This window comes from Otolemur garnettii, unplaced genomic scaffold (assembly GCF_000181295.1).
Source record: "Otolemur garnettii isolate 467f Iridium unplaced genomic scaffold, OtoGar3 scaffold00008, whole genome shotgun sequence".
In the NCBI taxonomy this organism is placed as follows: Eukaryota; Metazoa; Chordata; class Mammalia; order Primates; family Galagidae; genus Otolemur; species Otolemur garnettii.
In genome coordinates this window covers 24,733,209-24,759,813 of record NW_003852403.1, presented here as the reverse complement: position 1 = coordinate 24,759,813, position 26,605 = coordinate 24,733,209, and the positions used below count along the sequence as shown (strand labels likewise).

Below are 26,605 nucleotides of genomic sequence, written 5' to 3'. Positions count from 1 at the left end.
TTTAGAATATGCGAATGAACGTAACAATAGGCTTATCTAAAATATTGCATATTTGCAGTTATGAAAGTTAAAATAATGTAATTTCAGCATACTTGTAGCATTTTTTCCGTCTCTGGTAACCCACTTTTTTAATAACATGAAGCTCTGAGAAATTAAAGAATTTGGATTTTCCACACGTATTTGATTGATTTCATCCACTGAAAAATTCAGTTCCCTTGCCAGTTCTGTGGAAAAGAAAAAGAGATTACTAAGATTGCATATTCTACTTTTATCATATATTTCATAAAAGTAATGCTCAATTACCACCAACAAAAGAAAAGGAATTTTATAGTAAAGCCCAAGTACAGCCTTGGGCATTAACTTTTATACACTTGATTTCACAGGAAAGTAGTGATCACACTCAGTTTGCCACTTAACTCTCCTTAGATACTTCTAATCAGATTTCCTTTAGAGGAAGATTGCAGAGAATTTCCCTTTGGACTTTACAAAGAGGGTGTTTGTTGCTTGATTCTTTTAATTCAGGCAAATTCTCTGCAATCTGAGCAAACTGCATAGAGGACAGGTATGGATTTATAATTCATGTATGTGCACAAGAGATGCTGACAGTTTGTTTATTAAGTACATCTTTTACTCATGTAACATTTCACGCTATGTGCCTTCAAGTTTTATGTACTCAGAGCGTCTCTGATGACTTTGGACAAGATCATCATACATAATATACAATCATTTATGTGAAAAAGAAAAGGGACAGCTTTCTGTCCAACTACATGTATGTACTCATACACTCAATCTTGTAAAGGCAGAGTGTCTTTGGAAAGATATGTATGACCTGAGTATTGTGGCTGGCTTGAGAAAGGATTCAAAGATGGGAATGCGACTTTTCATTGTATGTTTTCTTGTGCATTAAAAAACAATTATCAGGTATGTATTACACTTCTATTATAAAAAGTAAAATATAGGAAAAATTGTTCCCCTGAGAAAGGAACTGGTCAAGATTCTATGCCCCTTAATATTTCTAGCAATTTGGCAAAACGAATTCAGAGGCTCAAAAAAGTCCAGATCTTTTGACCTACTGATTCACTCTTAGAAATTTAGCCTGATGGTACATAAAGTTTGTATACAAGGATTTGTATACATAAATGTTTATTACAGGCTTATTAAAATTCACATGGTGAACAAAAGAAGAGCTGATTAATGTAACTCTGTGGCTTGCAATCTCTTTTGATCATGGCTTACTGTTAGAAATACATTATATATCATAGTGTCTATATAAATAAAACCAAATCTTTATGGAGCAAAATTTAGCCATAATGTATAAAATACACAAACATTTTCTTTTATGTTATATTCCATTTAAAAACCATGAATTGATTTCATGGCTCACTTAGTTCTCAAAAAAAAATACTATCATAAGGTCCATCTGTTGGATCTGCCAAGATCAGAAAATATTTGTTGGTACAAATAAAAAGCAGACATTGTATGTATAACATTGTCAAAGGCTTTTTATAAAGTATCAAAGCACATTAAGATGTTAATACCTTGGGAATGTAAGCTAATATGTCTGCTTTGGAAAGAAGTATGGAGAATTCTCAGGGATCTAAAAGTAGACCTGCTATTCAATTCTACAATTCCTCTACTAGGTGTATATCTAAAAGACCAAAAATTGCTTTATAACAAAGGTATCTGCACTGTTCATTCCAGCTCAATTCATAATAACCAAGTCATGGAAGAAGCCCAAGTGCCCATCAACCCATGAATGGATTAATAAATTGTGGTATATGTATATACCATGGAATATTATGCAGGATTAAAAAAAGATGGAGACTTTACCTCTTTTATGTTTATATGGATAGAGCTGGAACATATCCTACTTAGTAAAGTATGTCAAGAATGGGGAAAAAAGTATCCATTGTACTCAGTACTATTATGAAACCAATTTAGTATCACTCACACTTTCTTATGAAGAAAAGATCACACACAACTATGGCCCAAGATGAAGGAGGGAGGAGGGAGCAATGGGAGGTCAGATGGAAGGAGGGTGAATGGTGGGATCACACCTATGGTGCATATTGCAAGGGTACATGTCGGATCTATTAAGTATAAGTATAAATGTCTTAACAATAATTAAGTAAAGGAGGTGAAGGATATATTAACCAGTGTGATTTAAGCATTCCAAACTATATATGAAATCAGCACATTGTACCCCATAAATGCATTAATGTATACATGATCTATGTATTTATGATTTAATAAAAAACAGATGTTAATACTGGTTTTGAGGGGCAGTTTTAAATTTTGTTCTCTTAAAACTAATCATTTTTTAAGTTCTTCATTTCTTTGTGTTCTAAGGAACAGTACTCCTGCCCACTAAGCCCAAAATCCAACTGTCCATTGTTTGCAATCTGAATGAAGGGCAGAGTCATCCTAATTACCTTGATTTCATATGAATACCATCAGCAACATATATTCCATACAATTATGGCAGTTGAATTCTGTGAAATAAATTATTGCATTTGCCCTGAAAATATGTATATCTAGTATGTATCAATAAAAAATAAAATTTTTCAAAAATTTTTTTCTGGCTAGTATACCTTCTCCAAAAAAATTTCTCTTACAAACTAAGGACTGTATAAGGAAAATCATCTAATAGTTCTTGGCATATAATATTGCAAAATCAATGTTTGCTCCAGTATATTTTCAGATTATAATCTCCACTGTTAAAATACTGTATAAATATTACTAATTTGATGTTAGCAAATACTTATACATAACAGATTACTTTTAACTCCTAACTACCTGGAAGGGATTACTCAGACCATCTGTATTTTCAAGCTTCACTTGGCTCCTGGGTCCTTAGCAGTGTACCTGAGAACAAGGACTGGGTAGATGGAGAGAAGAGGGTTTGGTATGGGGTTTGGGGGGTGGGGTGGGCTGAGGACATTCAAAGGAAAATATTTAGATTAAATTGTTTCTCACGATCCAGTTTCCCTTTCTGCTTTTTAATGATAGAGATAATTATATGGAATATATGTTGCTAATGGTATTCAAAATGACTTTAGATAGACAATAATGAAGATTTTTTAACTATTACGTTTTTTGGCTGTGCACTAAAAAAATACACTCAATCTTAACATTTTTCAAACATGTGAGGTAGGATTCTGGGGACTCTGTTAATATCAAAACTATAAAGGAGACTTATCCATTTGATACGGAACCCTGTCTTCATCTTTAAGGAAGTGAAATAAAGCCAAATATTCCTTTTTATCCCCAATTATAATTTAGGCTTACTATCATTCCATTTTTTTGTTTTTATAGTGCAAAAAATCCTTGTTTCCCATTATCAAAGTATTATAAGGGTAATCCTTATAAATAAATCTTTGAGTACAGGAGACCACTTAAAGAAAAGCAGGTAAATAAGCATACATATTGTATATGTATATTATGAAAATTATAAAGATGACTTCACAATGAATTACTAACATCTGTGAAACCTAGTCATGGGTTAATTGAACTGTTGCTTGCTCTGAGAACATTAACCATGTTAAAGAATTTAGATTATTTAAAAGTCATAGGCCTTTGCTATGTTGTCCTTAATGTCACAAAAATCTGCTATTAGTTAAAAGGTTATTCTGCATTGTAAGAAGTGGCATTGTGAAGAAAGTACTTAAATTTAATGTAAAAGGAAATGCTATTTCTTTCTAGCATTTTGGGAGGCTAAGACAGGAGGATCACTTGGGACTAGGAGTTTGAGACTAGCTTATACAATATAGTGAGACCTTTCATCTTGACAAAAAATTTAAAAAAAAAATTAGGCAAGTAGGGTAGTGCATGCCTGTAGTCCCAGCTAGTCAGGAGGCTGAGGTGAGAAGATTACTTGAGCCCTGGAATTTGAGGCTTCAGTGAACAATGCTGCTGCGGCGGCTGCTGGATGGCAGAGCAGACCCGATCTCATACACACACACACACACAATTTCTATTCCTTAGTGCATATGGATAGAACAAACTTTGGAAAAACACAATATACAAGGTACTATCAGTAATTACCTTGGGTGAGTTAGAATTATGGGTGAAAAAAATGTTTTTTTGGTCTCTATTTTTTAAAATTTATGTATTGAACTGCTTGTGTGAATAAGACAGAAATGAAGAAACTTTCATTCACGAGTTCATACACTTACCTGTCCAACTAAGTCCCAGGTGATCGGCTACTATTGCCATCCTGATATCTGTCCGTTCACATGGACTCTGTGGACCTACGATTTACAATTTCTTAATTAAAATAATCATCAAGAATAATACAATACTGGAAAATTGCTTTTAGCAGTACGCAGATTTTACAGAGACTAATGCTAACACTGTACACTTAAATGTGTCCTAATCACCTACATGAACACTTCTTTTCACATGGCTCACTTGTTTGTCACCTGCATCAGGCCAAATGTCAGACTACATGGATGCTCAATGTAATGAGATTGAACATGCTGACGACCTAGCTACCTTACAACAGTCACACAGTGTCGCGTTGGCGAAAACACCATAATGGGATTTCAACATCGGTGCTTTTAACTGTGACAGAATCATATCCATTAGCACATTAAAAAAAGTCGTTCATCTTGAATGACACCGAGATCTTCAGCATGCTTCCCTAGCTGTCTACAGTGTAGTTTGAGTAAAAGGAAGAGAGAAGAGTATATAAGACAGCACATACAGATGACAATGACAGAATGAGAAACTACAGTTAAGTCACTCCACAGGCAATCACAACAGTTCATGCACTAGGGTCTACGAGTTGGAAAGTGTTTACAAACTATGCTGGTTCTCCAGGAGGTGAGCAGAGTGCTCGAGAGACCTGACTGCCTTCATTCTCACCAGTCCTCCTACTGCTCCTTTTCTCACTGCCGGCTTTTTCACTCTTTGATTTTAAAGGTGCTGCCTCTGTTTTCTTATCTCTAGCAGACTTCGTTGTAACTGAAGGCTGGCCACCCCGGGAAGTCTCGGACAACGACGTGTTTCTCGAGGTACTTTCCTCCTCATCGGACAACTCGGACTGCATCTTTTTGTCTTCTTCAGAGAGGCGGTCCACAAGCTTTAAGGTCTCACCACTAATTCCCTTAAAATATTCAATGGAATGTTTACATACTTCCTTGAGCTGACTTTTCCTAACTTTAACTGTGCTGGTGGCAGGGGTGCTGGTGCTGGTGGCTGGGGTGGTGGTGGTGGTGGTGGTGGTGGCGGCGATGGCACAGATGGATCTTACCTTTACGGGCAACTTGGATGGAAGCTGTTTGCCCTTGCCTTTCTCTGGCTGCCCTGGCCTTTGTGTGGCACATGCTTTTCTAGCTGAAACTATGCTATCCTTGTGTGTGTTTTTCACGGGAATTCTGGACTTTACGTCTGCGCATGAAGTAGTAAGGGTTTTGCATTTCTCAGATGGACTAACCTGCTTCGGTTTACTTGCTTTAATGTTTGGCACGTGGTTTGGTGGGAAGGTATCTTTTGGTGAAGTGGCCTTTACAGGGAGTTTGGATTTTTGCCTAATCCCTATGGATTCCTTTGTCTTTTGCTGCTCTCCAAGCACTTTCTGCTTATCTCTTACACAGTGTCCTTGTAGTGCCCCTGTCTTTTTTCCTGATGAGCCTTTCACTGGATTAGCTTTCTCTGTGGTACAAGTGGGTGCGGAATGATTTGTCAGAACTACATTACTTGTAATGTTATTTGTCTGTATAGTGGAACAATCCAAATTGTTGTTGTTATTAAAGTTATCTTTTTGAAAATCATGTTTTTCTTGGGGCCTAATGCCCGTCTGGCTATTGGCTGTATTTGAAATCACTGTTATAGTTTCATTTTCTAATCCCTGACAACTGGTCATCACAGCTTCTATCTTATCTGTTATTTCTCCGGGGCCTTCTTTCTTCATGGTCATGGTGGATGCAGAAATTCCCATTTTTATAGGCGTGCGCAACTTGGGGTCAACTTTAGAGGTGTTAGTGGCTGCTGCCGCTTTCTCCAGGGAGCCACCACTGGATGTGCCCTCCTGACACTCTCCGCTGGTCGGGCTGCTGGGGGTAGGTTCCACTGTAGGTGCCTCTACATTTCTCTCTAGATTGGTTTCTACAGTGGTGTCCCCTGACTGTGGCTGTGGTGTAGCAGTGACCATACTTTTATCCCCTTCCCCCTGGTCCCCTGACTTCCCTTCAGAAGTATGCTCACCAATCTGGAAAAATTGGAGCCTCTCTTCAACAAAATCCCTCTTGCTCATGTCAATTGCACCACTGCGAGTCATCTCAAACATTTTTCCTTCATGAAATGGGAAGGGGTTAGGCTCACTAGTTGGGGTACTTTCATCGGTTGGCGTTCTGGCTGGCGTTGTATCAGGGGTTGTGGCTGGAGAGCGGTCTTCCACTGCCAGACCAAATGGCTTAGTTTCGTCTTCCCGTGATTTACCATCAAAAACATCGTCATCCCCTCGGTTATTAGACCAAGGGTCAAAATCTAGGCCTTTGGTAGCGACTGTTTTAAAAGGAGTGGCAAATTCTTCATCTACTTTGTAACTGAAATAAGTATCAGGAAACACTGATCTGTCGGGATGTCTGCCTTCTAGTGTGAAAAACTGGGCCCCTGACTTCTGATCAGTCTTATCAGGAGTCTTTTCAGATGAAGGACTTCTGGAAGGTGGCTTGTCTTCATCTGGTCCCACCTTTCCCTCCTCCTCGATAACTTCAAGTTTACTTTGGCTAAAAGAGCGATCAGTTGGCTTCAGAATGCCCTCTGTGTTCCAGATGTCTTTCTTAATTTCCATGGTTTGACTTGGGAGTTTAGAATCACTCTCTGTCAAACCATCGTCTTCATCTTGCAGGTCATAGCCATCCAGAGAGTCGATCTCTGTGGCATCAGTATCATGAGAAAACTCTGCTGTGGTTGCAATGGAACACTCTGTGATGGACTGGTCATTGTTCCCGTTCTGGGCAGTTTCATTCTGAGGTGAATCCAGGGCAAGGCCAAATTCATTCTCTTTTCCAGATCCGTTACTTTCCAATTCTTTCTGGTTGGAAACCTTTTCAGCAGAAGGTTTACATTTTGTCATTTCTTTTTGCTCATCATCTACTTCCTTTAATTTGAAGGTGTATTTTTTAACTTGGACTGGTTGATAAATAGACTCGTCATCGCTCGAATCGCTGACATCTGCCCCGGGAGGAACTGGTGAAGGCGGCTGCACTCTGATGACTGGTTCAGCCAGTTGGTACTTGTCATGCTCATCTTGCAGATTGACTTCAATCATGTCAACCTCCTTTTCAGGGAGATAAGGATGCTTCTTATCTGGCTCAATCTGGTCCGCATCCAGCGGTGGAGGAGGGGGAAATTCAATATAGGCAACTCTGTTATTTTTGGGTCTTTGGTTAGAGTCCTTGCTCACGTCATTAGGCATTTGCCGCACGACTGTTTTTTCCTCCACAGTTGTCTGCTTTACAGAGGTGGACTTGGCCTGTTCTTCCTCCTCTGACTCCTCAGAAACCTCAGGAATTGGGCTGGGTTTGCCTGGTATATAAGCTATGAGCGAGTCTGGTGTCTTAGATGTAAATTCATAACTCACTTCCTCTGAACTGGGTGTTTCTGGAGTTAAGGGGCTTTTCCCAGAGCTATCTAGAAAGGATACTTGCTCTAGAGTATCATCTTCTGGACTGCCTTGGGGCGAAGGAGGTTGCTTCTGCTGTCTAGTTGTATAAAAAGTCCCCCTGGTTTCTTGTACTGTCTTACATTCCTGACTTATGATTTTTTTTACACTTCCTTGTTGTATCTCCTTTTCATATTGCTTCCCCACTTGTACAAAACTGACATAAACAGGTAAAGTTTTTATCTCTTTCCCTCCCTCTGTCTGGGCTAGTGGTGCAAGTTTTTCCAATCCATCAATTGGACTGTGGTCGAATACATCACTAGAGGGAGATTCCTTTCCTGGGCTAAACTCTAAAGAATCAGGAGATTTGGTGGGGGAGGTTTCAGTTTCATCAAGAGGTGGGCATAAACCTACATAACTCTGATGTTTAGAAACTTTGCTGATTTCTGAATAGGTAACTTTTTCATCTTCTATAGAATTAAAGTGCTGTGTCTCAACTGTCTCTTTACTCATACTTGATTGGGGCAGTTTTTGTGATAGTTCGTGTTTTGGAAATGCCGAGGGCTCACAAAACCCATCAGGAATATTAGAAGACAGCATTCTCCTCTCATCAGCAACTCTGACTGGTGTGTGCGACACCGCTGAGCTCTCACTTCTCCTGGAAGGCTGATGGAGAGAGCCACCGGGACGTTCCCCTTCTTTAACAACATATTCCCTATATAAGACTTTTTTGGAGGGAGATTTTACAGTCATTTCCTTAATTTCTGAGAGAGAGCCATTTGTTAGCACTTTGTGTTCTCTCTCAGTCACAGACATAAATTCATTTTTTTGATCAACACTTTTACTCTCAGGGTGAGCACTGTGATTCTCTCTTACATCATGAACAAGTACATGTGAAAGTTTCTCTTTCTGAGACTTATTGTTAGTGGTTCCAGAACTTTCCCATGTTCTAAAGACCTTTTTGTCCCATGGTCCCTTTGTTGCTAAATCTGAGGTTACATGACATGCCAAGTCTTTAGCCTGTTGCTCAGAAAGAGAGTCAGGCATTGTTTTACTTGACATTTCAGTTCTCTGTTTTTTCACATCATCAGAGCCAGTATCATTTGCAACAATTTCGTTGCTTTGGGCATGCTCAGTTTTAGCTTTTAATACCATGAAATCTTTTTGCACCGATATACTTTCCTCTGAGAGGTCTATGGCCTTCTGCTGCTTTTCTCTAGCAAAAACTTGGTAGACCGGCAGCTTGCTCTCCTGTATTTTTTTAACCGGTATTCTGGATTGGCCATCTGACTTTTTATCTTCTTGAGACACATCCTTACTTTTTGCATGGGTACCTTGTTCAAATTTTAATCTAATGGAACTGAGTTTAGATTGTTTGAGCTGAAATCCAGACTGAGGCCCATCTGGGGCTTTGCTCTGTGAGATACTTCCTTTGGCTTCCGCTTTGGACTTGCCGTCTTCGGTCTGTTGGGAAACAGCCTTCTTCTCCGGGCTGCTGAGCACACTGGGTGCTTTCCTCTCCTCAGCCTTGGGGAGGCCCTGTCCATCATGGCCATGCTGCCTTGCCTTAACCCATTCATCATCGGATCCTGGCGATTCTGTCAGTAGTACTTTCTCAGGGCTGCTGCTGGTAGAGCTTTGAGAAGAGTTTTCTTTGCCATTTCTAGGCTGTGCCTTCTTCTCTGGGGACTGCAGTTCATCATTTAGCTTTTCAGTTTTGTCACGAAAAAACTGTGACACTTCAGTCAGTTTTTCTTCAGCCTCCTTCACAGTCCTGTCCACCCTATCTTCATATATCAACTTTTCTCTACCTCTGTCTAATCTGTCCTCAGTAAAGCGCATCCACATGGCATGTTTTGGGCTACTAACATCGCCAGAATAGTGCAACACTGTCACTTTATCAAAATGCTCATCTTTAGACACTTTACCTACACCATTTTCAGACACATCTTTATAGATTTTGGAGAGAATTTCTTTTTTGGGGGCAGTGGCTACTTTTTCTCTGGACCGCTTATCAGACCCCTGTAACTCTGAGCTAGGGGGTCCTGTATGGTCTGTGACCGATTCCTCGGTATCAGAATGAGACACATCTAGCTTTTCTGACAGAAGCATTTTCTCAGCAAACCTGTAAGACTCCCCTCTTAGTTCTGACAACTCATCGTCATGGTATTCTATTGAGTGTTGACTCAAAAGCTTCAGTGTTTTATAAGAGTCATCAGATATGAGTTGAGCAGAACTAGGGCGGCTATCTTCTTCTTGGGACACAGGAGTGTTTACTCTGGAAGACTCCAGATAAGAAGGCAATGACTCTTCAGCAGTAAGTTCTTCTTCTTCTTGCTGACCCTGTTCCTCTGAACAAGGAAAAGCATCGTGTTTTTCTGGCAGAAAATCTTTTATGTTAATATCTCCCCGGGATAAGTCTTTCTGATATACATACATTTCTTTTTCTGGATGCTTTTTGGTCTCTCTAATAATGACTTCAGTGGGCTCAGCTTGGTTACCTTTTTCGATGTGGACTTCTATTATACGCTCCAGTTTGGGTTTCATTTGGTTGTCCTTCTCTGCATGCTGGGCTGAAGTTTCAGCAGCAGACTTGTGAACATCTGGAGACACTGCCGACTTATGTTCAAACAGACCTGCCAGTTCTTTGGAAGGGTCCCGCCCGGACTGAAAGGCCTTCATAATGTCATGGACTGACATGGTTTCTTCAATTCTTTCAGAGGCACCTTCACTGCCTGGTGGAGAATGATAAACCATTCTAGTGGTTGTGGTTATGTGAGTCTCTTCTTTAACACGCATGCCTTTACTCAAAACCCGACTGTGGTCATCTTCTTCACTGGTGGCTTTCATTTGAAAAGCTTTAACTTTTTCTTTAATACTAGAGGTGCTGGGCTTTGGTTCCAATTCCATAAATGTAGGGGAAGGTTTGGGTGACACAGGCTCCTCTGGTTGGGATTGGGGAGTGTCCCCAGCTGAGGGCTCATAGCTCCTGATCACATGCACCACTTCAGTTCTTGTTTCTGTGATGACAGGAGGGATGGGGACTTCATGAAAAAGTGGTTTAGGACCAGTGCTTTCAGCACTTTGTGGGGCCGATGGTGTTTTCTCACTTCTTGTTTCAAAGCCACTGTCGGACAAGGGACTTTTATCTTGGTCATGTTGAGAAAAGTCATCTGGAGATTCTAAAATAGTATCTGTTCCAAAAAAGGAATCCGCCATTTTACACAATTCTTTCTCAGAGGTGGAAGTCCTCATGGAGGCTGGAGGCATTTTGAGTTTGTGTTCCTGCAAAGCAATTGCTGGTTTTAAAATTCTTTTCTGTCTCTCCTCACCATCCTTCTTTGCATCCTCAAACTTGTACTTTAAGTTTGTCAGTGAACTACTGCCTATATCATTTGTTAGGTAGTCAATGACTTTGGTCAAGTTATAATCCTTTTCAGAGGCGGCTTTTGCTTTTACTTGCACTCTCTCTGGCAGAGATGGAGGATGGCTTGTAGCAGCTTGCTGTCTCGCTTCTCGTATCTCTTCTGAACTAAATTCTATCCAGTCATCTTCGGGAGACTGTCCTTTGTCACTCTTTGGTGATTTAGGTGATCCTTTATTATCTACACACACATCCTTTTTAAGGATTTCACTAACTTTCACTAAGTCTTCCTTGACTTTCTCAACAATTTTGAAAGGTTCCTCATCGTCAATCCTCCCTTCTTTTGGGAGTTCGGGTTGGAAAGGCTTCTCCTCAGGCACATCTGTCTGGAGGATCGCGGTCATCCGCATTAGGTCCTCTTTCATTTCAGCCACATCTTTTAATATCTCCTGACTGGAAGATAAAGAAGATGGTGTAGACAACTTAAGGGCAGAGGGTGCAAGGAACAAAGATGACTTAACTGGAGATGAAGTTCGATTGAAATGAGGCTGAGGACGTGTCTCCGTAGTCAATGTTTTAATGGGGGACAGCAAGGCTGCTGCTGATTTTGTAAGTGAAGTAGAGTCTGGAAGTTTCTTTAATGCTGGTTCTGGCAAAACATTGACTACAGAGTATACTGGCACTGTTATTATTGATGAAGTTACAGATGAGGTAGTTGCAGATATTGACGACCCGAGGGATGTATAGAGTGCACTTGCGGAAGGAGTTCTTAGAGACTGAAAAGCTGATGGTGCTGCAGAAACATAGGACCTGAGTGGGGAAAATGGCATTGCTGTTGTGGTAGAAAATACTTTTTCAACTGTGTCAGTGGCTGCATTGACCACAGAGCTCACAGAGTTTGTAGCTGTAGAAATTTTTTCCTGTAATGTGGCAGTGGCTTTGCATCCATTAATTAAAGTTGAAGATGATGGATATTTCAGAGGGGAAATAGATCCATTGACTAATGCTACCTCTGCATGTCCTGGCATCTGTTTCACAGGTGAGGCGAGAGAAGGTGCCATCGTCACTTTAGCTGATGAAATGACATCAACTGCTGATCTAGCTGGAGACACCACTGACTTTAAAGGTGAAGATATTAGCGGTGCTGCTGATGTAATAATGGACTTAAATGGCAGACTTGAGGAATACATGTTAATGTTTGATTTGGGGGATGCAGGGGGTGTCATAGTAATTGATGACCTCTCCAAGAGAGACCCCGCTGTAGTCACTGGAGAGGTTCGTGAGGAAAACGTAGAATTGGATGCCAGCCCTTTTAAGGGCGTAGCCTCCGTGACAGTGGAAGCTCTAGCCAGGGTACCAGTGGAAACCTGGATATTGTATGGAGATTGTGACACCACAGTTTTTATTGGCGATGAAATTGTCCGAAAAGATCTAATTGGAGATGCCACGTCACTAATGGATTTTACTGAAGATGTAGTTGACGCGCCTAATGTGGATTTGATTGGAGAAGGAGTCGAAACAGACCATATTGATTTTAATGGAGAAGCTGATGGTGTATTAGAGGAAGAACTCGATAAGGAAGTGAAGCCTGATTTGGCTGGCCCAGGCACTGTAGTCGGAGCTGTTGTCCAGGACTGGTATGGTCTTGTAGGAAAGAATGGCTTGTATGAGTAAGTGGTGGGGAGGGATCTTGTTGCTCCTGCACTCCGTTCAACTGTTTCTTAAATTTTAAAATGAAATCAAACACAAAAATCAACAAAAATGGTTGAGAAACAGAGAGACCAGAGAAAAAAATTGGTCAGTAAACTTTGAAATATTACAAAAGCAAGTACAATTATTTGCATGATTTAGAATGGAAGAGGCAAAAGGAACAATTAAGTAAAAGAGGAAAAATAAATTTCTACAGACATAACTAATCCAAAAAAATAAAAATAAAAATAAATAAAAAACAGAGCAATGTGAAATGAAGACAGGAAAAGCACATCGCAACCAAACAGGCCAACAATGAAAAACAGAAAACATGAGAAAAGAATTAATGATGAAAAAAATAACCACAATGGAAAACTATTCCCTTACTTCCTATTGACTTTCTTATGTACTGGTTTTAAAATATCAGTAGCCATTCTATTTTGCCTGTATAGATACATGTTTGTTTTGTGCAACCATATGACTCTCATTTTAGTAATTTTTAACATTCCCTCTCCTTGAGCTTTTCCATTATACAGATTGCACCTACTTAGAACATTTCGAGACATGTGGCTGTACATTAAATACCTAAAATTCTTTCTTCGAAAACCACTCAAGCCTATTTCATGCAGAATCCAAAATACCTTTTAAGTGACAGGCAACTGATGTGCAAACTGTGAAGCCACTAGATTTTAAATCTGCATCTTCCATGCACAATTCAGTTATGCTTCACACCCATAAAAAGCCAATAAGAGCAAGAAATTTTCTGAGTCAGAATTTTAAACAAAAAACAAAGAAAAGGAATGTTTGCATTTATCTTTTCCATGCAGTATATTCCTTTTGATGAAGGAAAAAGAAAACATGAAATGACTTTAAAATGCATGTGTATAAACACACAAAGGAAAAAGAAACAGAAAATATGGTTCATGGTTACCATAAGCAAGCAATGCAACTGAAAACATTTTATCATGCACAATATATCATGGCAAACAAGCCAATGAAGTGATACAATTTATATGCCATCTATGCATAATATATAAACTTTAAAAATACTTTTACAAGAGCATTTAGAAAGAAGAGTACACTTTTTCCATGAGATGTGAAGTCTTGTTTTCTTTTGAGATTTTAGAAAAATATTTTTATACTGCACATTATAAAATACATCTGCAACTAAACATATCCATGTCTACAGCTGTCTTCATTGTGGCTAATATAGTTTGTCTCATTTTTTTGCATGATCTATTCTACTTTCTGTTCTCAAAAGGTACCATGGGAGAAATCTAAAATGCACAGTCATATTTTTAACCTCCCTTATTTAAGTACCTACAGTGGGATTTGTTGTACATTTATATATATTTATCAATTGCAAAGTTACCAATTCTGGTGCCTTCGCAGAATATTCTTGGGATTCATGGATATGCCAAACATGGAAGCAGCCATGAGGTAAGACCTACCATTAGGAAAGATAATTGTAATACTAGCACTTCTGAAAATGGGGCAAGAAACACACCAATAAGGTAAACACACTCACCGGGGGAGAGTACACCTGTCCTCTCTACTTCTACAACTCTAACAAACTGAGCTGATCACTGAGATTTGGAATGCCTGCCAAGGGCTAATGTCCTATGTCAAAGTTGAGTATAGTCTCCCTCCGAGAAAGCCCTGGTTCAGAATAGTCATGAAACTCGAAGAGAAAATGAGACTCTGCTCCAGCTTTTTTGCTCTTCTTCATGCTGTGCCCGTGCCATTGCTAATACAATCCAGTCCTTGGATTAGCAGCTACTCCCACAAGGGCGAAGATTTTCATTCCTAGTGTACATTTAAATTCAAACATTCAGAACTAGGCTTACATATAGAACTATGGAAAAAAACTCACCTATTCATTATCTCTCTTAGCTATAATTCTCAATATCATATTGCTTAACTCTTTGGGACATGTCACACTGCAAATGCAAGGCTGTTCCTTCATTTCAATGATTTGAGCTCAGTGTCTCAAGAGAACTTATTTTTGTAACTACCAGAAATAGGCAGATCATCTCTCCTTTACTGCTGAAGGCTAACTCCGTCAGGCAAAGAAGTCTCCTGAATAACATAGGCTTTGCAAGGAACAACTAGGTTACCCCATTTTATGTTTTAATTTTATGCTCTGTTCTAAAGGATACCCTTTATAATGAAGGGAATTTCTGGATATTGGGCACTGAATTATACCTGAATCTTTTTTTTTCTGGGGCCAGGGGAATATAAAGAAGGGGGTTGGAAAGGACAGAAAGGTGGCATTTACTTAGCAACCCCAGTTCAGAGGCCATGGCATTGCCTTAGTTTTAGTCCCATCTTATTTCTTTTGATTCCTCTGTTTACTACCCTTATATGCCCTTTCATGAGATAGAAAAATAACCTTTTCCTTCTATCAAAAGTCAAGGAACATAAGCTGCATATACCTTAGCTTAATTTAACCAAAAAGTAACAACACTTTCATAAGTAGGAAAAATACAATCAACTTACCACATACCTGACCCTATGATTTAAACATTCCCCTAAACAAATATCTTAGCAACCAGAAAACAAGGGAAACTTGTTTGCCCTAAGGTACCTCTGACCTAAGTAGCTTGTCAATTGAGATGGTCCCAAGATTAAGGATGTTTCCTGGAGTGGTCCCAATGAATCCTATAGTGAGGGTCTCTAGGGCAAAAGAATATTCCAAAGAAAACCTTACCTAATATGTTCAGTTGTATTGAAAACCATCTAGCTACACATATACCCTTTCCCTACTTGGTATCATAATAGGAGTTAATTTCAGTCCTTATGTTTCTGGAAGGATTTAGACATTTCTGCTAGAAGAGAAAACAGAAATCTGAGGTAAGTGTGTAGAGCCTCATTTCTCTCACACTCCCCATTTTGTATCTGAATATGTAAGCTTCCCTAATAGTCAAGGAGCTAGACTCTAAGAAGGTCACTAAGACACTAAGACCATCTGAGCTGGGTAGGGGAATCATCTCCTGCTGCATATTTTGTAGGTTCTGTTGCTCCACAGAAATAAGAATTTAGGAAAGGTAGGCAAAGTCAATGTTGTGGCTCTAACCTTCCTGAGCTCAGGAAACTCTGAATTGATGGGAAAGAGCTAGGAATGAATCACTAATTAAAAATTAAGTTTTGTGTACATTCTTCTCTAGATGCAGTTCTCTGATGGTTATAGTGGCACTACATCAATTAAACACAGTGCTGCTCTCAAGACACTAATCCTGGTGATGGAAAGATTATCTTAGGGGCTGTAGTGATCACCAGAGGTGATGATTACAAGAATGAGGGGCGGGGAGAGAGAATGACTGAATATAACCAATGAATCTACCCTTAATATCTGCAAGCCAATTAACCATGAATCAAAACAATCATTGATAAAAGAAGAGTTTAACCTGTCTAGTGAAGATCAGCCTTAGAACTGGTATTTTAATAAAGGATAGAAGAAGTTGGAAGGAGAGCGAGCAGGGAGGGAAGAAAGAAGAAATCTGTAAACAAGGGCTACCTCAAGAAGGTACAAAAATGTAATTCTTGTGAAGTGGGAAGAAAAATAATCAGAACTAGAGGTAACGACCTATCTCTATTAAGAAAAAATAAGATGACAGAGAAAGTAACTTTATCATCCTTTCTGCCGCCCCAAATATATAAGTAAATATTTTATCTCCTAACAAAGTTGACAAAGTAAAATCATGGTTTTAAAAGAAACTATTTTTTAATTGGAAACATCTCAATGTTTTTAAAAAACTGTTCTGAAGCTATGAGCTACTAGGTGGTGGTATCTCATCTCTTCGACTACACACAAAGTATTACTAAAATTTCACAATTAGGTTTCCTGTTCTCCCTTTTTCTTTTGTCATTTTGTTTGTTAATGACATCAAAATTTAGTTTGTATAGAAAAAATGTCTCTTCTTATAAGAATCCACATAGATTAGTAAAAGTGTTAGGAAACTCACTCATTCCAGGCTCAGTCAAGTAGCTGTAGCGCTTACGTAAAGCTAAAGATGCAAAGCTCTGCCGTTTATCTGCTTTCTCAATCTGAAAAAGAAAAAGAAAGAAAGACAACTCTGTTTCCAACGTCCCTGTGACGTTTTCACAGTTTTGAAATATTTTGCAGGATGGCAGGTTGATATCTAGTTTATCCTTTGTTTTTCTTCTTTTACATTTTCTTTTGAAAAATGTTAATTTCCTACTGCCATTCTGTAATCCCACCCAAATGTCTCAACCAGATCATCATTTAGCAAGTATAAGAGCATCAACACAGCAGACTACAGGGAAGTACAAATAAAAGACAAGCATTACAGAGACTTCTGATGCTGAGCGGTAAATCTTCCCAAATCCATCCATATTGAAAGCACATGTATCACAAGGTACACTCACTTTATGTGAGCACAGTCAAGGGAAAAAGGAACACAAAGTTTATTACTTCAATTACTGCTGTGGTTTCTGTATGTTAATGATGAAGAGATTAAAAATAGATTAATGGTTTTATTAGAAGTGCTGTTACTTATTCCTAAGGCTACCAATTATATTTATTATTAATTATATATGGGTTTTAAAAACCTAATTATCATATAACATAGATAAACATATTAGGAGATAAAAGGAAAAATTTTTCTAAAACTTAAGTGAACAACTCCAGTGTTAAATAAAACTGGCCAGGATAAATTTTTTTAGTGAGAATATAAAATATTTTATATCACATACAACATAAGTTAATTTGTACAATAAAATTTCATATAATAGTGGATGGCAAGACAGCAGGGGATAATAAAATATGTACATGGAGTTTAAAAAAAGGTACACATGTAATTTATACACACTAATCCATACCATTTAAAAATGTTTAAAGAACGTCAGTGCTTTTTAAATCCTTAGCCAGATTATAATTTTGTTGAATATGTTGAATGACATGTGGAGAAAGAGTGACCCATTAAGAAAAATACATATCCTCTTGCCTCATTTAAGCTAAGACCTGCAAAATTATAATTTATAGGTTTCCCACACTTCAGCCCTCACAACTTCTTTTACACAGATTCAATTTCTATTCTACTTCTGAGAGAATAAAAGCAGAAGTGTTCATATTACCTCATCATCTTGATCTGACTCTGTCTCCTTTTGGTTCCAAGATGCATTGCAGAGACAAGGAATATTATAATGGACAGCAGGGAAAAGAGTATCAGGATATGAAAAGACTGAGTCGGGGGCACAAAATGCAAGCTGATTTAGAAAGCAAAGCAAATCAAAAGAAGCCAACAAAAAATATTAAGAACTGTACATTCATGGCAAATTAATGTATGACATTATTTGAAAGCATAAAAATCTATGAACTACCAGCAGAAGCAGAAGCGATAAACAGAGGACTCCATCATACACACTGTAAGAATCTGACACCACGGTAACAAGACTTAGTCAATCTACACAAGGAGACTAATAAAGCTTGAATTTCAAGAGCTTCAATCATGTTACAAAGCATTCCTTAATTGCATACCAAGGGCCCACTTCTTCAAGACCAGGGAAAGAAAGTTAAAATAAACCAGTATTAAAGGTACCTTTTTATGTGCTGGCAGAGTGATATTTAAGTTGCAAACAGCTGTTTGAGGCAGTCCTTTTGTCGTCTTTGGTTCTTTCAGAAAAGATAGCCGACCACAGGGCTCTTGGCTGGTGTCTCTAATCTATGAGAATTTAAGTAGTTGACAGTTACAGAAAGAGACTTTTCTGAGGATTTTTATCTGTGTAAGAGTCAACTGTGCTTATTTTATGAAGTGCTTTGAGAGGCAGGAAAAGGAAAAGATGATAACAATTACATGCCAACCAGGGTGGTCACATTTGAACTCCACAAGCTTTAGATGCCCGCTTCCTAGCCTGAACACAGGAGACTTGTGTCTAATTGTTTTAACCTGACCATTCATGCATGGTATGGTCTGGGTTATATGCATTTTTTTCTTGGCTAATAATTTCTTTATCTCCAAGTTTTAGTTTTTGCAACAGTAACAGCAAATAATAATAAGATAAATGTCTCATCTCCTTCTGTTCTCGAGGAGGAAGATGATCTCTCCCGGATAGCCTGTTCTTCATCAGACATGAAACTTGAATACTGTATTTAGATTTCATTGATTGTTTAATTACTGAACATCAACCAGCTATGCAGCATTTTGTGCTAGATTGTTTGGCTTTACAAATGTTTCCTTACATACAAACTATTATTAAACTTTTTAAACGGTAAAGATCATTTTTACTAACTGTAAAGCTTTACTGGCTTCAAAGTACACTCCAGTAGATCTATGGCAAAATCTGACCTATTCTTACAAATTCAGGATTGGTGGATATTTGAAACTAAAACTTTGAAAGAGCACTTCCTCCCCAAATTCACAAAGTTTCTGTTAAAGATATGTTTTACCTTGATGGAAAATGGCAGCCTATTTTCTTTGAAAGCATAAAAGTTAAAAACAAGTTGCTGTCCTCCTTTGGTAAGTGGGGCCAGATTTCCATAACAATCAACATAAATAGGTTTTCCTTCCAGAACCTTTTAAAGAAATACAAATTTAATGTTGGTTTGAGTTGGACATATTTTGCAATCTTAAGTCACAGAGCATTAAAAGACTGGTAGGTTTCTACATCCTCTCTGTCTCTTTATTAGGCAGTTGCTTCTGTGGTGCTGTCTGCAATAAAAATAACCCTGTACTTTGACATTCAAGAGTTATAACTGGAAATCATATCATGGGCATGTATAAAGCAGAATTATATATTTATATTCTAGTAACTTTGAATATGTATAAGAAAAGCCTCTCACCAGTCACTTATTCATTTAGACTTTGAAAGCATTTTTTTGATTCTTATATGCTTCACTGAGTTTGAAAAAGGAAAATTCTGATGATGTGTATAGTGATTATGAAAATAAGAAGCCATAAGAAAATGGACACCACATTTAGATTTATTAGTACTACACTTTAACCAACTAAGGCCACCCCAAAGACACTTAAGATAATTTGAGAATGAATCTGTATCAGATTTTTAAAATATAAAGTGAAAACAGTAATGAAGTTAATATTTATAGTAAGTGCTAATATAGCCAAATGATAAAACCCCATGTTTAGGGAACGTAATGACACGAATTTGTTTCTGTGAACAAGGTACCTCGATATCTTTGCTTCTTGCAACTTCCTCAAAATTCTCTTGCTGCTCTAAAGTTTTGTCCACTTTGTCATCTGTCATGCAGAAACATCGCAGGGAAGATTCTACAGGATCATTCATTTTGGCAAAAACAACAAACTTGGCCATATATGGAACACATATTAACTCTCTGTATAGTTGCGTGGCTAACCCCACAGTTTCTAAAACTTGATGGCAGTCTGCAAGCCAAAATCTACAAAAACAAAAGCAAAAGCATGAAGGTGAGGTGACTTAAAAGCAAACGTTAAAAAGAATTCATGGTTAAAAACATAGGATATATAAGAGAACTAAACCAGAACATTATTAACTTGTTCATTTAAATAGCAAAGATATTTATTTTGTTTATCAGAGCAGAAACTCTATGTTTATTATTTAAAAATAATTTTGGTAAACAAATTCTAAGGATTTTTTTTCTCCTCAATTAAAAAAAAATCACATTAGTATTGATTTTTTACTTTTCAAAAGTAAAAAACTAATGAAACTAATTCCTTAGTGCTTTTTGGAGTCCTTCATTTCCTTACCTGGCTGAAACATTGGTTGTAAAAGAGACGCAGTCCTTTATAAATGTCAAAGGAGTGGTTCCTGTGATGTCTTCCCACTGAGCCGGCGAAGTGCCCCCTGACAGAACAATAGCAGATATTGTTGACTTTATCATGGGAGCTACTCTGGGTGAAATCTTCACCATCATCCTGGTCTTCCTTCTTCCACCTTCCACTTAATGGTGTGTACAAAAAGTAATTTTCTTCTCTACTCTCCTCTTGTACTTTTATCAGGCTTATTGTGATCTCTTTGTAAGATCCAATTTTTAAAAAAAATTACTTTTCTGTCTGGGTTCTGACAAATGGCTCTACCTTTAGGCAGCCACGATTTATATTTTATAAGGACAATTTATACATACACAGACTTACTGTTTCAGATAGATAATTAAGGCTCTTATTTCTTAAAAAGGTAAAAACTCTCTCAAGAAAGTTAAGCAGCAGCTCCTTTTGTACCTTGCCATACCATTTAATGTATGGGTAAAAAGAGGAATCAGCTACCAAAATTACTCCTTAAAAAACAAAAACTAACCCTATCTTTAATAATCTTGCACTTGCAGTTAAAATCAGATTTGAATAATCAAAGGATGAACTGGGCTCTGGATTCCAGCTGCTTATCACAAAATGTATTCGTCTAAACCCTGCATATTTAGTCCGTTGGATTATACTGGTCAGAAATAGGGGAGTATAATCACATATTTAACAATATGTGATTAAGTGCTCCATAGGAATGTATATTCTTCCCCAATTTCCTGATGGTCTAAGTGTGTTGCCAGGTTCACTACTTCTGTCTGGGTTACCAAGAAATGACTTAGATGCTCTTGTAGATTCAGTAATACTTTAATAATCTTAAAATAACTCCATTACTAAAGCAAACCAAATAGAAAGAACAATAACGCTAAATTTTAAATGAGTCATGAAGACTAATATCTTAAAGATGTGATTCTGGGGATAACGTAGAGAAGATGATGGACAAATAAAACTTCTGGTTATTTTCTACTCTTATAATATTGGCATGGATATTTCTAAGGTTTTACATCTTTGTAAATAAAACCTTTGTCCAGAATCATAGCAAATCAATAAAAAATACAGCAGTGGCTTAACCAAACCTGTAATGCTACAGAGAAGGCGCAGGTTGGGTGTGGTGTCCCCCTTGTATCCATTGGATACACCTTCTCCTGAGGGCGGGGGCACTGGAATGGTCATTGTGATTGGTTTATGGAATTTTCTTCTTCTTGGTTCCACAGTGACAATCGGGCTAAATGTTGCTTTGTTTCCAAGGATCTTTTTCACAATTTCATCTGGAACTGGCTGGGCCTAAAGACAGAGAAAGGATTTTAAATGAGAGTCACATTCTTTTCCATCAGAAAGTAGAGTTATTAAGTGAGAAGGAAAAAAACCCAAACAAATGAAAACCAAAAACAAACGAACAAAAAAAGGTCTTTCTTTTATATCTTTTCTTGCTATTTCAGGAAGGCATGTAAAAACAAAATAAAATCTAACCCTGTTGCAGGAACTGGTTAACCCATTTGTCCAATAGAACAAAGACAACACTGGCATGCATGAAAGAGAGAATTAAATTTCATTTCAGAGAAGCTTCTTAGTCTAATCCAAAGTAAAATAACAAATAATGAGTTCAGTATATTTTACAGCTTTGCAGGGCATGCAGTAAAACCTTTTTTACTCATATCCATATAAAAACTGAAGCATTGGGAATTAAGAAAAAGGCATTCAAAATATCAAAAGATTTCCATTCTACTCCACCAAGCCCAACTTTTCCTTTCGGTGTCTTTGCTATTTAGTAAAATAACTAGATATGGGAGATAGGTAAAGGGAGCTTCATACCCCTGAAACTTTAGGTGGTCTCTTTAGCTCCAAGTATTTGCTAAAGGTGTCCTTGGAACTTAGAGTGCTTGGCTGAGAAAAAAATCCCCAACAACTCCTGTGGGCATGAGAGTCCAGCCTCACAAAAAGAGCGTGAACTTTCAGTTAAACTATTAATTATTATGTTAATTAGTAACACAAATTAAGTTATTTTACTTTCCTTATCCAATAAGGAAAATAAGAACTAGTTGAGGTCTAACAGAAATGAATAAATACAAGAAAAATCTTTCTTGCCAAGATTTCCAGTAAGCTTTCCAAACCAAATCAAGTTTCAACTGGTTTGGATAGAACCCAGCATTTATGATTTACTTCAATCAAACCAAAAACACTGATGCTTGCAAGTTTCACTTTAACTGTTTTTATGATGTGGCACATTATAAACCAAGTCTCAGGAGCTGCTCTACATACTGGGACCAGTAACTTATGGCTGAAAAAAATATCTTTCATCAGACACCAGCCGAGACTTTTAAACAAAACAAACAAAAAAAAACAAACCCTAAAATATGTAACTAATTTAACAAGCCACTAAGCTAATTTTACACATAATGCTTTATATGTGAAATAGCTTAATGATTCCCCAAATGGTCTAATTAGCAGTATCATTAAGGATAGTTACAATGACTATTTCCAGAGCAAAATCTGTTCCCGTGCTTTCTACGAGTAGTGAGGAAAACAACTTTTTTTTGTGAACATTACCTGGAGGCCCACTCGAATTCTTTTAGTTAGGGCACCCTCTGGGAAAGACGCCTGGACAAGGGGCACAGTGGTGCTGCTCAGAATTCCGCCTTCAGGACCAATCTGGTTGCTTTCCTGCTTAATCCGTGAAACGACGGCAAAATACTGGGGGAAATCCTTAGTGATGATCCTGCAGATACGCTTTTTCCCTAACTCCTCTGGGCTATCAAGTTCTAAAAACACAAATGAAAAAGTCATGAGAATAAGCATATGTACAAAGTACCTTCCAACAAACTGATAGGTAATTTGATACTATACTCAGTGGCCTAAACAGTATTTCTGATAAAGAGAAAACTGCAGTGACCTTAAAATAATGTCAAGCTTTGCAAAAATATTATAAAGTTATCAATGTCAGTTATTTATAGAACATGTTTATACCAAGGAAGAACAAATAACTTCAAAAATTGCCATGTTATCACATATGGGTAAATTCCTACTCCTGAAGAAGGGATATCTTATACTGTGATTATTTTTAATACTCTGCACTCAAGCTGCCAAAAGTAGGAGTCAGAAAAAAAGTGAGGCCTCACAAGAAAGTGAATAACAACTTCAGAGACTGAAAGCTCTAGAACTTTATTTGAAAACCTGTTTCAAATATTTTTAAGTCATCCAAATGATCAGTGTCATCATCACCAGTTTCTGTGTCTCAGTGGCTCTCATGCATCAAACCCAGCCTGTCCACAAATGGACACATCTTCCCTCCTGTCCGGGTCCAAACCTACTTTTCCCTGCACACAGTCCTAACTCTAAGAAAAAGATCACCATTTTCCCAGTCTTTCAGGCTAATAGCAATGACTTGCCTTCCTTCATCCATTATATCTCATGGTCAAAGCCCAGTTGATTCTATTTTGGAAATGGTTCACTCTCCTGCTACTTGTTTTTTTTGTTTTTTGTTTTTTGCAGTTTTTGACTAGGGCCAGGTTTGAACCCGCCACCTCCAGTATATGGGGCTGATGCCCTACTCCTTGAGCCACAAGTGCTCCCCCCTTGCTACTTGTTGTTCAGGCCCTGTGTTAGCTTGCCTCACTGAGACCACCTCCCAACCAATTCACCTGTCCTCACTCCTGGCCATCCCTGATAATGCAGCCAGGTGAGGGTTTTTTTTAATGTCACATTTCATGCAGAATGATGGTAGGTTTAATTAGAATAAATGATTTATAATTTTTTTCCTTCCACCTCTAGCCCCTGATTCATAATTTTTTATGGACTAAGTGTTTGAGACCAACCAAAAGTATTTTTTTTTTTTTTAATTTCAAGCTATTATGAGGGTACAAATAACCAGGTCATAATTTTTGAATTTGTTAAGTAGAGTCCTTTTTGTAGTTCTACTAGCCAAGAGTATTTTAGAAAAGTAGTAGGTTTGTGAAGGACAATTTGCCTTGTAACATACTAAAATTTACTCAGAAAATCATAAACCATTAAACATGCATAAGAATATAATAAATAGGCTTTGCACTTGTAGCTCAAGCAGCTAAGGTGCCAGCCCTATACACCAGAGCTGGTGGGTTAGAATCCAGCCCAGGCCTGCCAAACAACAATGACAACTGTAACCAAAAAATAGCCCGGTGTTGTGGAGAACACCTGTAGTCCCAGCTACTTGGTAGGCTGAGGCAAGAGGATCGCTTAAGCCTAAGAGTTTGAGGTTGCTATGAGCAGTGATGCCACGGCTCTCGACCCAGGGCAACAACTTGAGACTGTCTCAAAATAAATAAATAAATAAATAAATAAAAACAGACAAATAGGTCAGAGGACAAAAAGACAGAATCAAGAAAATAGATTCAAGGTTTATATATGTATAATGTGTATTTAAGTCATACATCTATTTTTATTTATGTATTATATATTTAAGTTATATTTAAATCAAAGTCATATATTTAAATTTCTAATTAGTGGGAGAAAGTTTATTTAAGAGATATATTTACATAACTGGAAATCTATTTGGAAAAACAAAGCTAAATCACTACATCTTATATAGAAATACAAAATTCCAGTTGAATGACTTAACTATTTTTAAAAATTAAAATTGTGTCAAAAAACTTAGGAAAGTATGTTTCAGCCTTGGTTACGGGATACCTTCCCACATAAAACTGAAAATTCTGAAGCCTAAAATGTAGTTTTGACTATATAAAAATGCAAAGATTTCCAGGACAAAAACAGTAAATTATAAATCATTGAAAGACAAAGGTAGGCTGGAAAAGTTAATAGTCACTCTTAACAAAAGATTCATATGTTTGATACCAAAGGTAGCTACAGATAGTACTATAGATGCTGACAGATGACAGCAAAGTGGTAGAAACAGGCCATTCGTTGAAACTGAAAACCAGTCTAAACTTGTTCAAACTCAATAGTCAACATGGAAATACCTATTCAAAATGGATACACTCTCCCTCCATACCCACCATGTCTTGTATTAGCTAACACTAAACAGTGATAATATCATATCAGTTATCAGAAAATAATCTGGGAGAACAGATACTTTCATTCATGCCAGGTTAGTGTTAATGGCAATAATCTTGACAATATAAGTGGGTACCACCTATTCAAAATGAAAATGCACCTAATATTCAACCCAGCAGTTTTCTTTTGTGATATCTTCTTTACAAGCACACGCAAAGCAAAGAGTACACCTTGAGAAAGCCGGCGTGTCCATGGTTACATAAACTACAGTTCATCCAGTTTGGACATTCCTCCAGCTAGTAAGAGGACAATTCAGATTCATTCATCTACCAAGTATTTACTGAGGGCTCCCCATGTGCAGCATTGGAGATACAGGAGAGAGCACATCAAAGCACTTTTGGCAGGTGTGGTGGCTCATGCCGATGATCCTAGCACTCTGGAAGGCTAAGCCAGGAGGATCGCTTGAGGTCAGGAGTTTAAGACCAGCCTGAGTAAGAGTGAGGCCCTATCTCAACTAAAAACAGAAACAGTACTGAGGCACAAAGCACAGTGGTGTGTATAGTCCCAAATACACAGGAGGATTGCTTGAGTCCAGGAGTCTGAGGTTGCAGTGAGCTATGATGATACCACTGCACTCTAGCCTGGATGATAGAATCAGACTGTCTCAAAAAAAAAAAGAAAAAAAAAAGTCGCCCTCACATGGAAATTGTATTCTAATGGAAACTGGACCAAAGCAGGCAAATAACTAAACAAACATGAAAAAAAAATAAAGGTGAGGGAATATAATGTGACAGGAAAGAGGGTCCAAGACAAGTCTTCATTTGAATGGGATGATTTGAGAAGTGACATGAGAGGGGAAACCTAGGCAGGAGGAGGGGAGCAAGGCAGGTAGTGAACGCTCAGTATAAAGTTATAAAATGACAAAAGAAACAAGACGCAGGCGGGCGCGGTGGCTGACACCTGTAATCCTAGCACTCTGGTGGATCTCCTGAGCTCAAGAGTTAAAGACCAGCCTGAGCAAGAGAGAAACCCTGTCTCTAAAAAAAACAGCCAGGCATTGGGGCAGGTGCCTGTAGTCTCAGTTACTTGGGACACTGAGGCAAGAGGATTGCTTGAGCCCAGGAGCCTGAGGTTGCTGTGAGCTATGATGCCATGGCAATCTACCCAGAGTGACAAAGTAGAACAGTTGCCAAAAAAAAAAAAAAAAAA

The 26,605-nt window shown here is 38.0% G+C and overlaps 1 protein-coding gene across 8 annotated transcripts in view; it reads right to left on the bottom strand.

Annotated features, from left to right (window-relative positions):
* The window catches only part of ANK3 (ankyrin 3), a 327,889-nt gene that overhangs the window by 26,011 nt on the left and 275,273 nt on the right, over positions 1–26,605 (bottom strand). For 7 of the 8 annotated variants that reach the window (XM_023509551.1, XM_023509546.1, XM_023509549.1 and 4 more), the window contains 9 exons: positions 22,961–23,172; positions 21,490–21,697; positions 20,366–20,462; positions 19,809–20,037; positions 19,072–19,197; positions 18,224–18,346; positions 16,628–16,709; positions 4,176–4,250; positions 93–224 (listed from right to left, as the gene is read on the bottom strand). In XM_023509551.1, coding sequence (XP_023365319.1) covers positions 93–224; positions 4,176–4,250; positions 16,628–16,709; positions 18,224–18,346; positions 19,072–19,197; positions 19,809–20,037; positions 20,366–20,462; positions 21,490–21,697; positions 22,961–23,172 — 1,284 coding nt within the window. Of the gene's footprint in view, positions 1–92; positions 225–4,175; positions 4,251–4,866; positions 12,688–16,627; positions 16,710–17,759; positions 17,787–18,223; positions 18,347–19,071; positions 19,198–19,808; positions 20,038–20,365; positions 20,463–21,489; positions 21,698–22,960; positions 23,173–26,605 lie in introns of all 8 variants that reach the window. The other variant, XM_003783638.3, reaches the window with a different exon arrangement.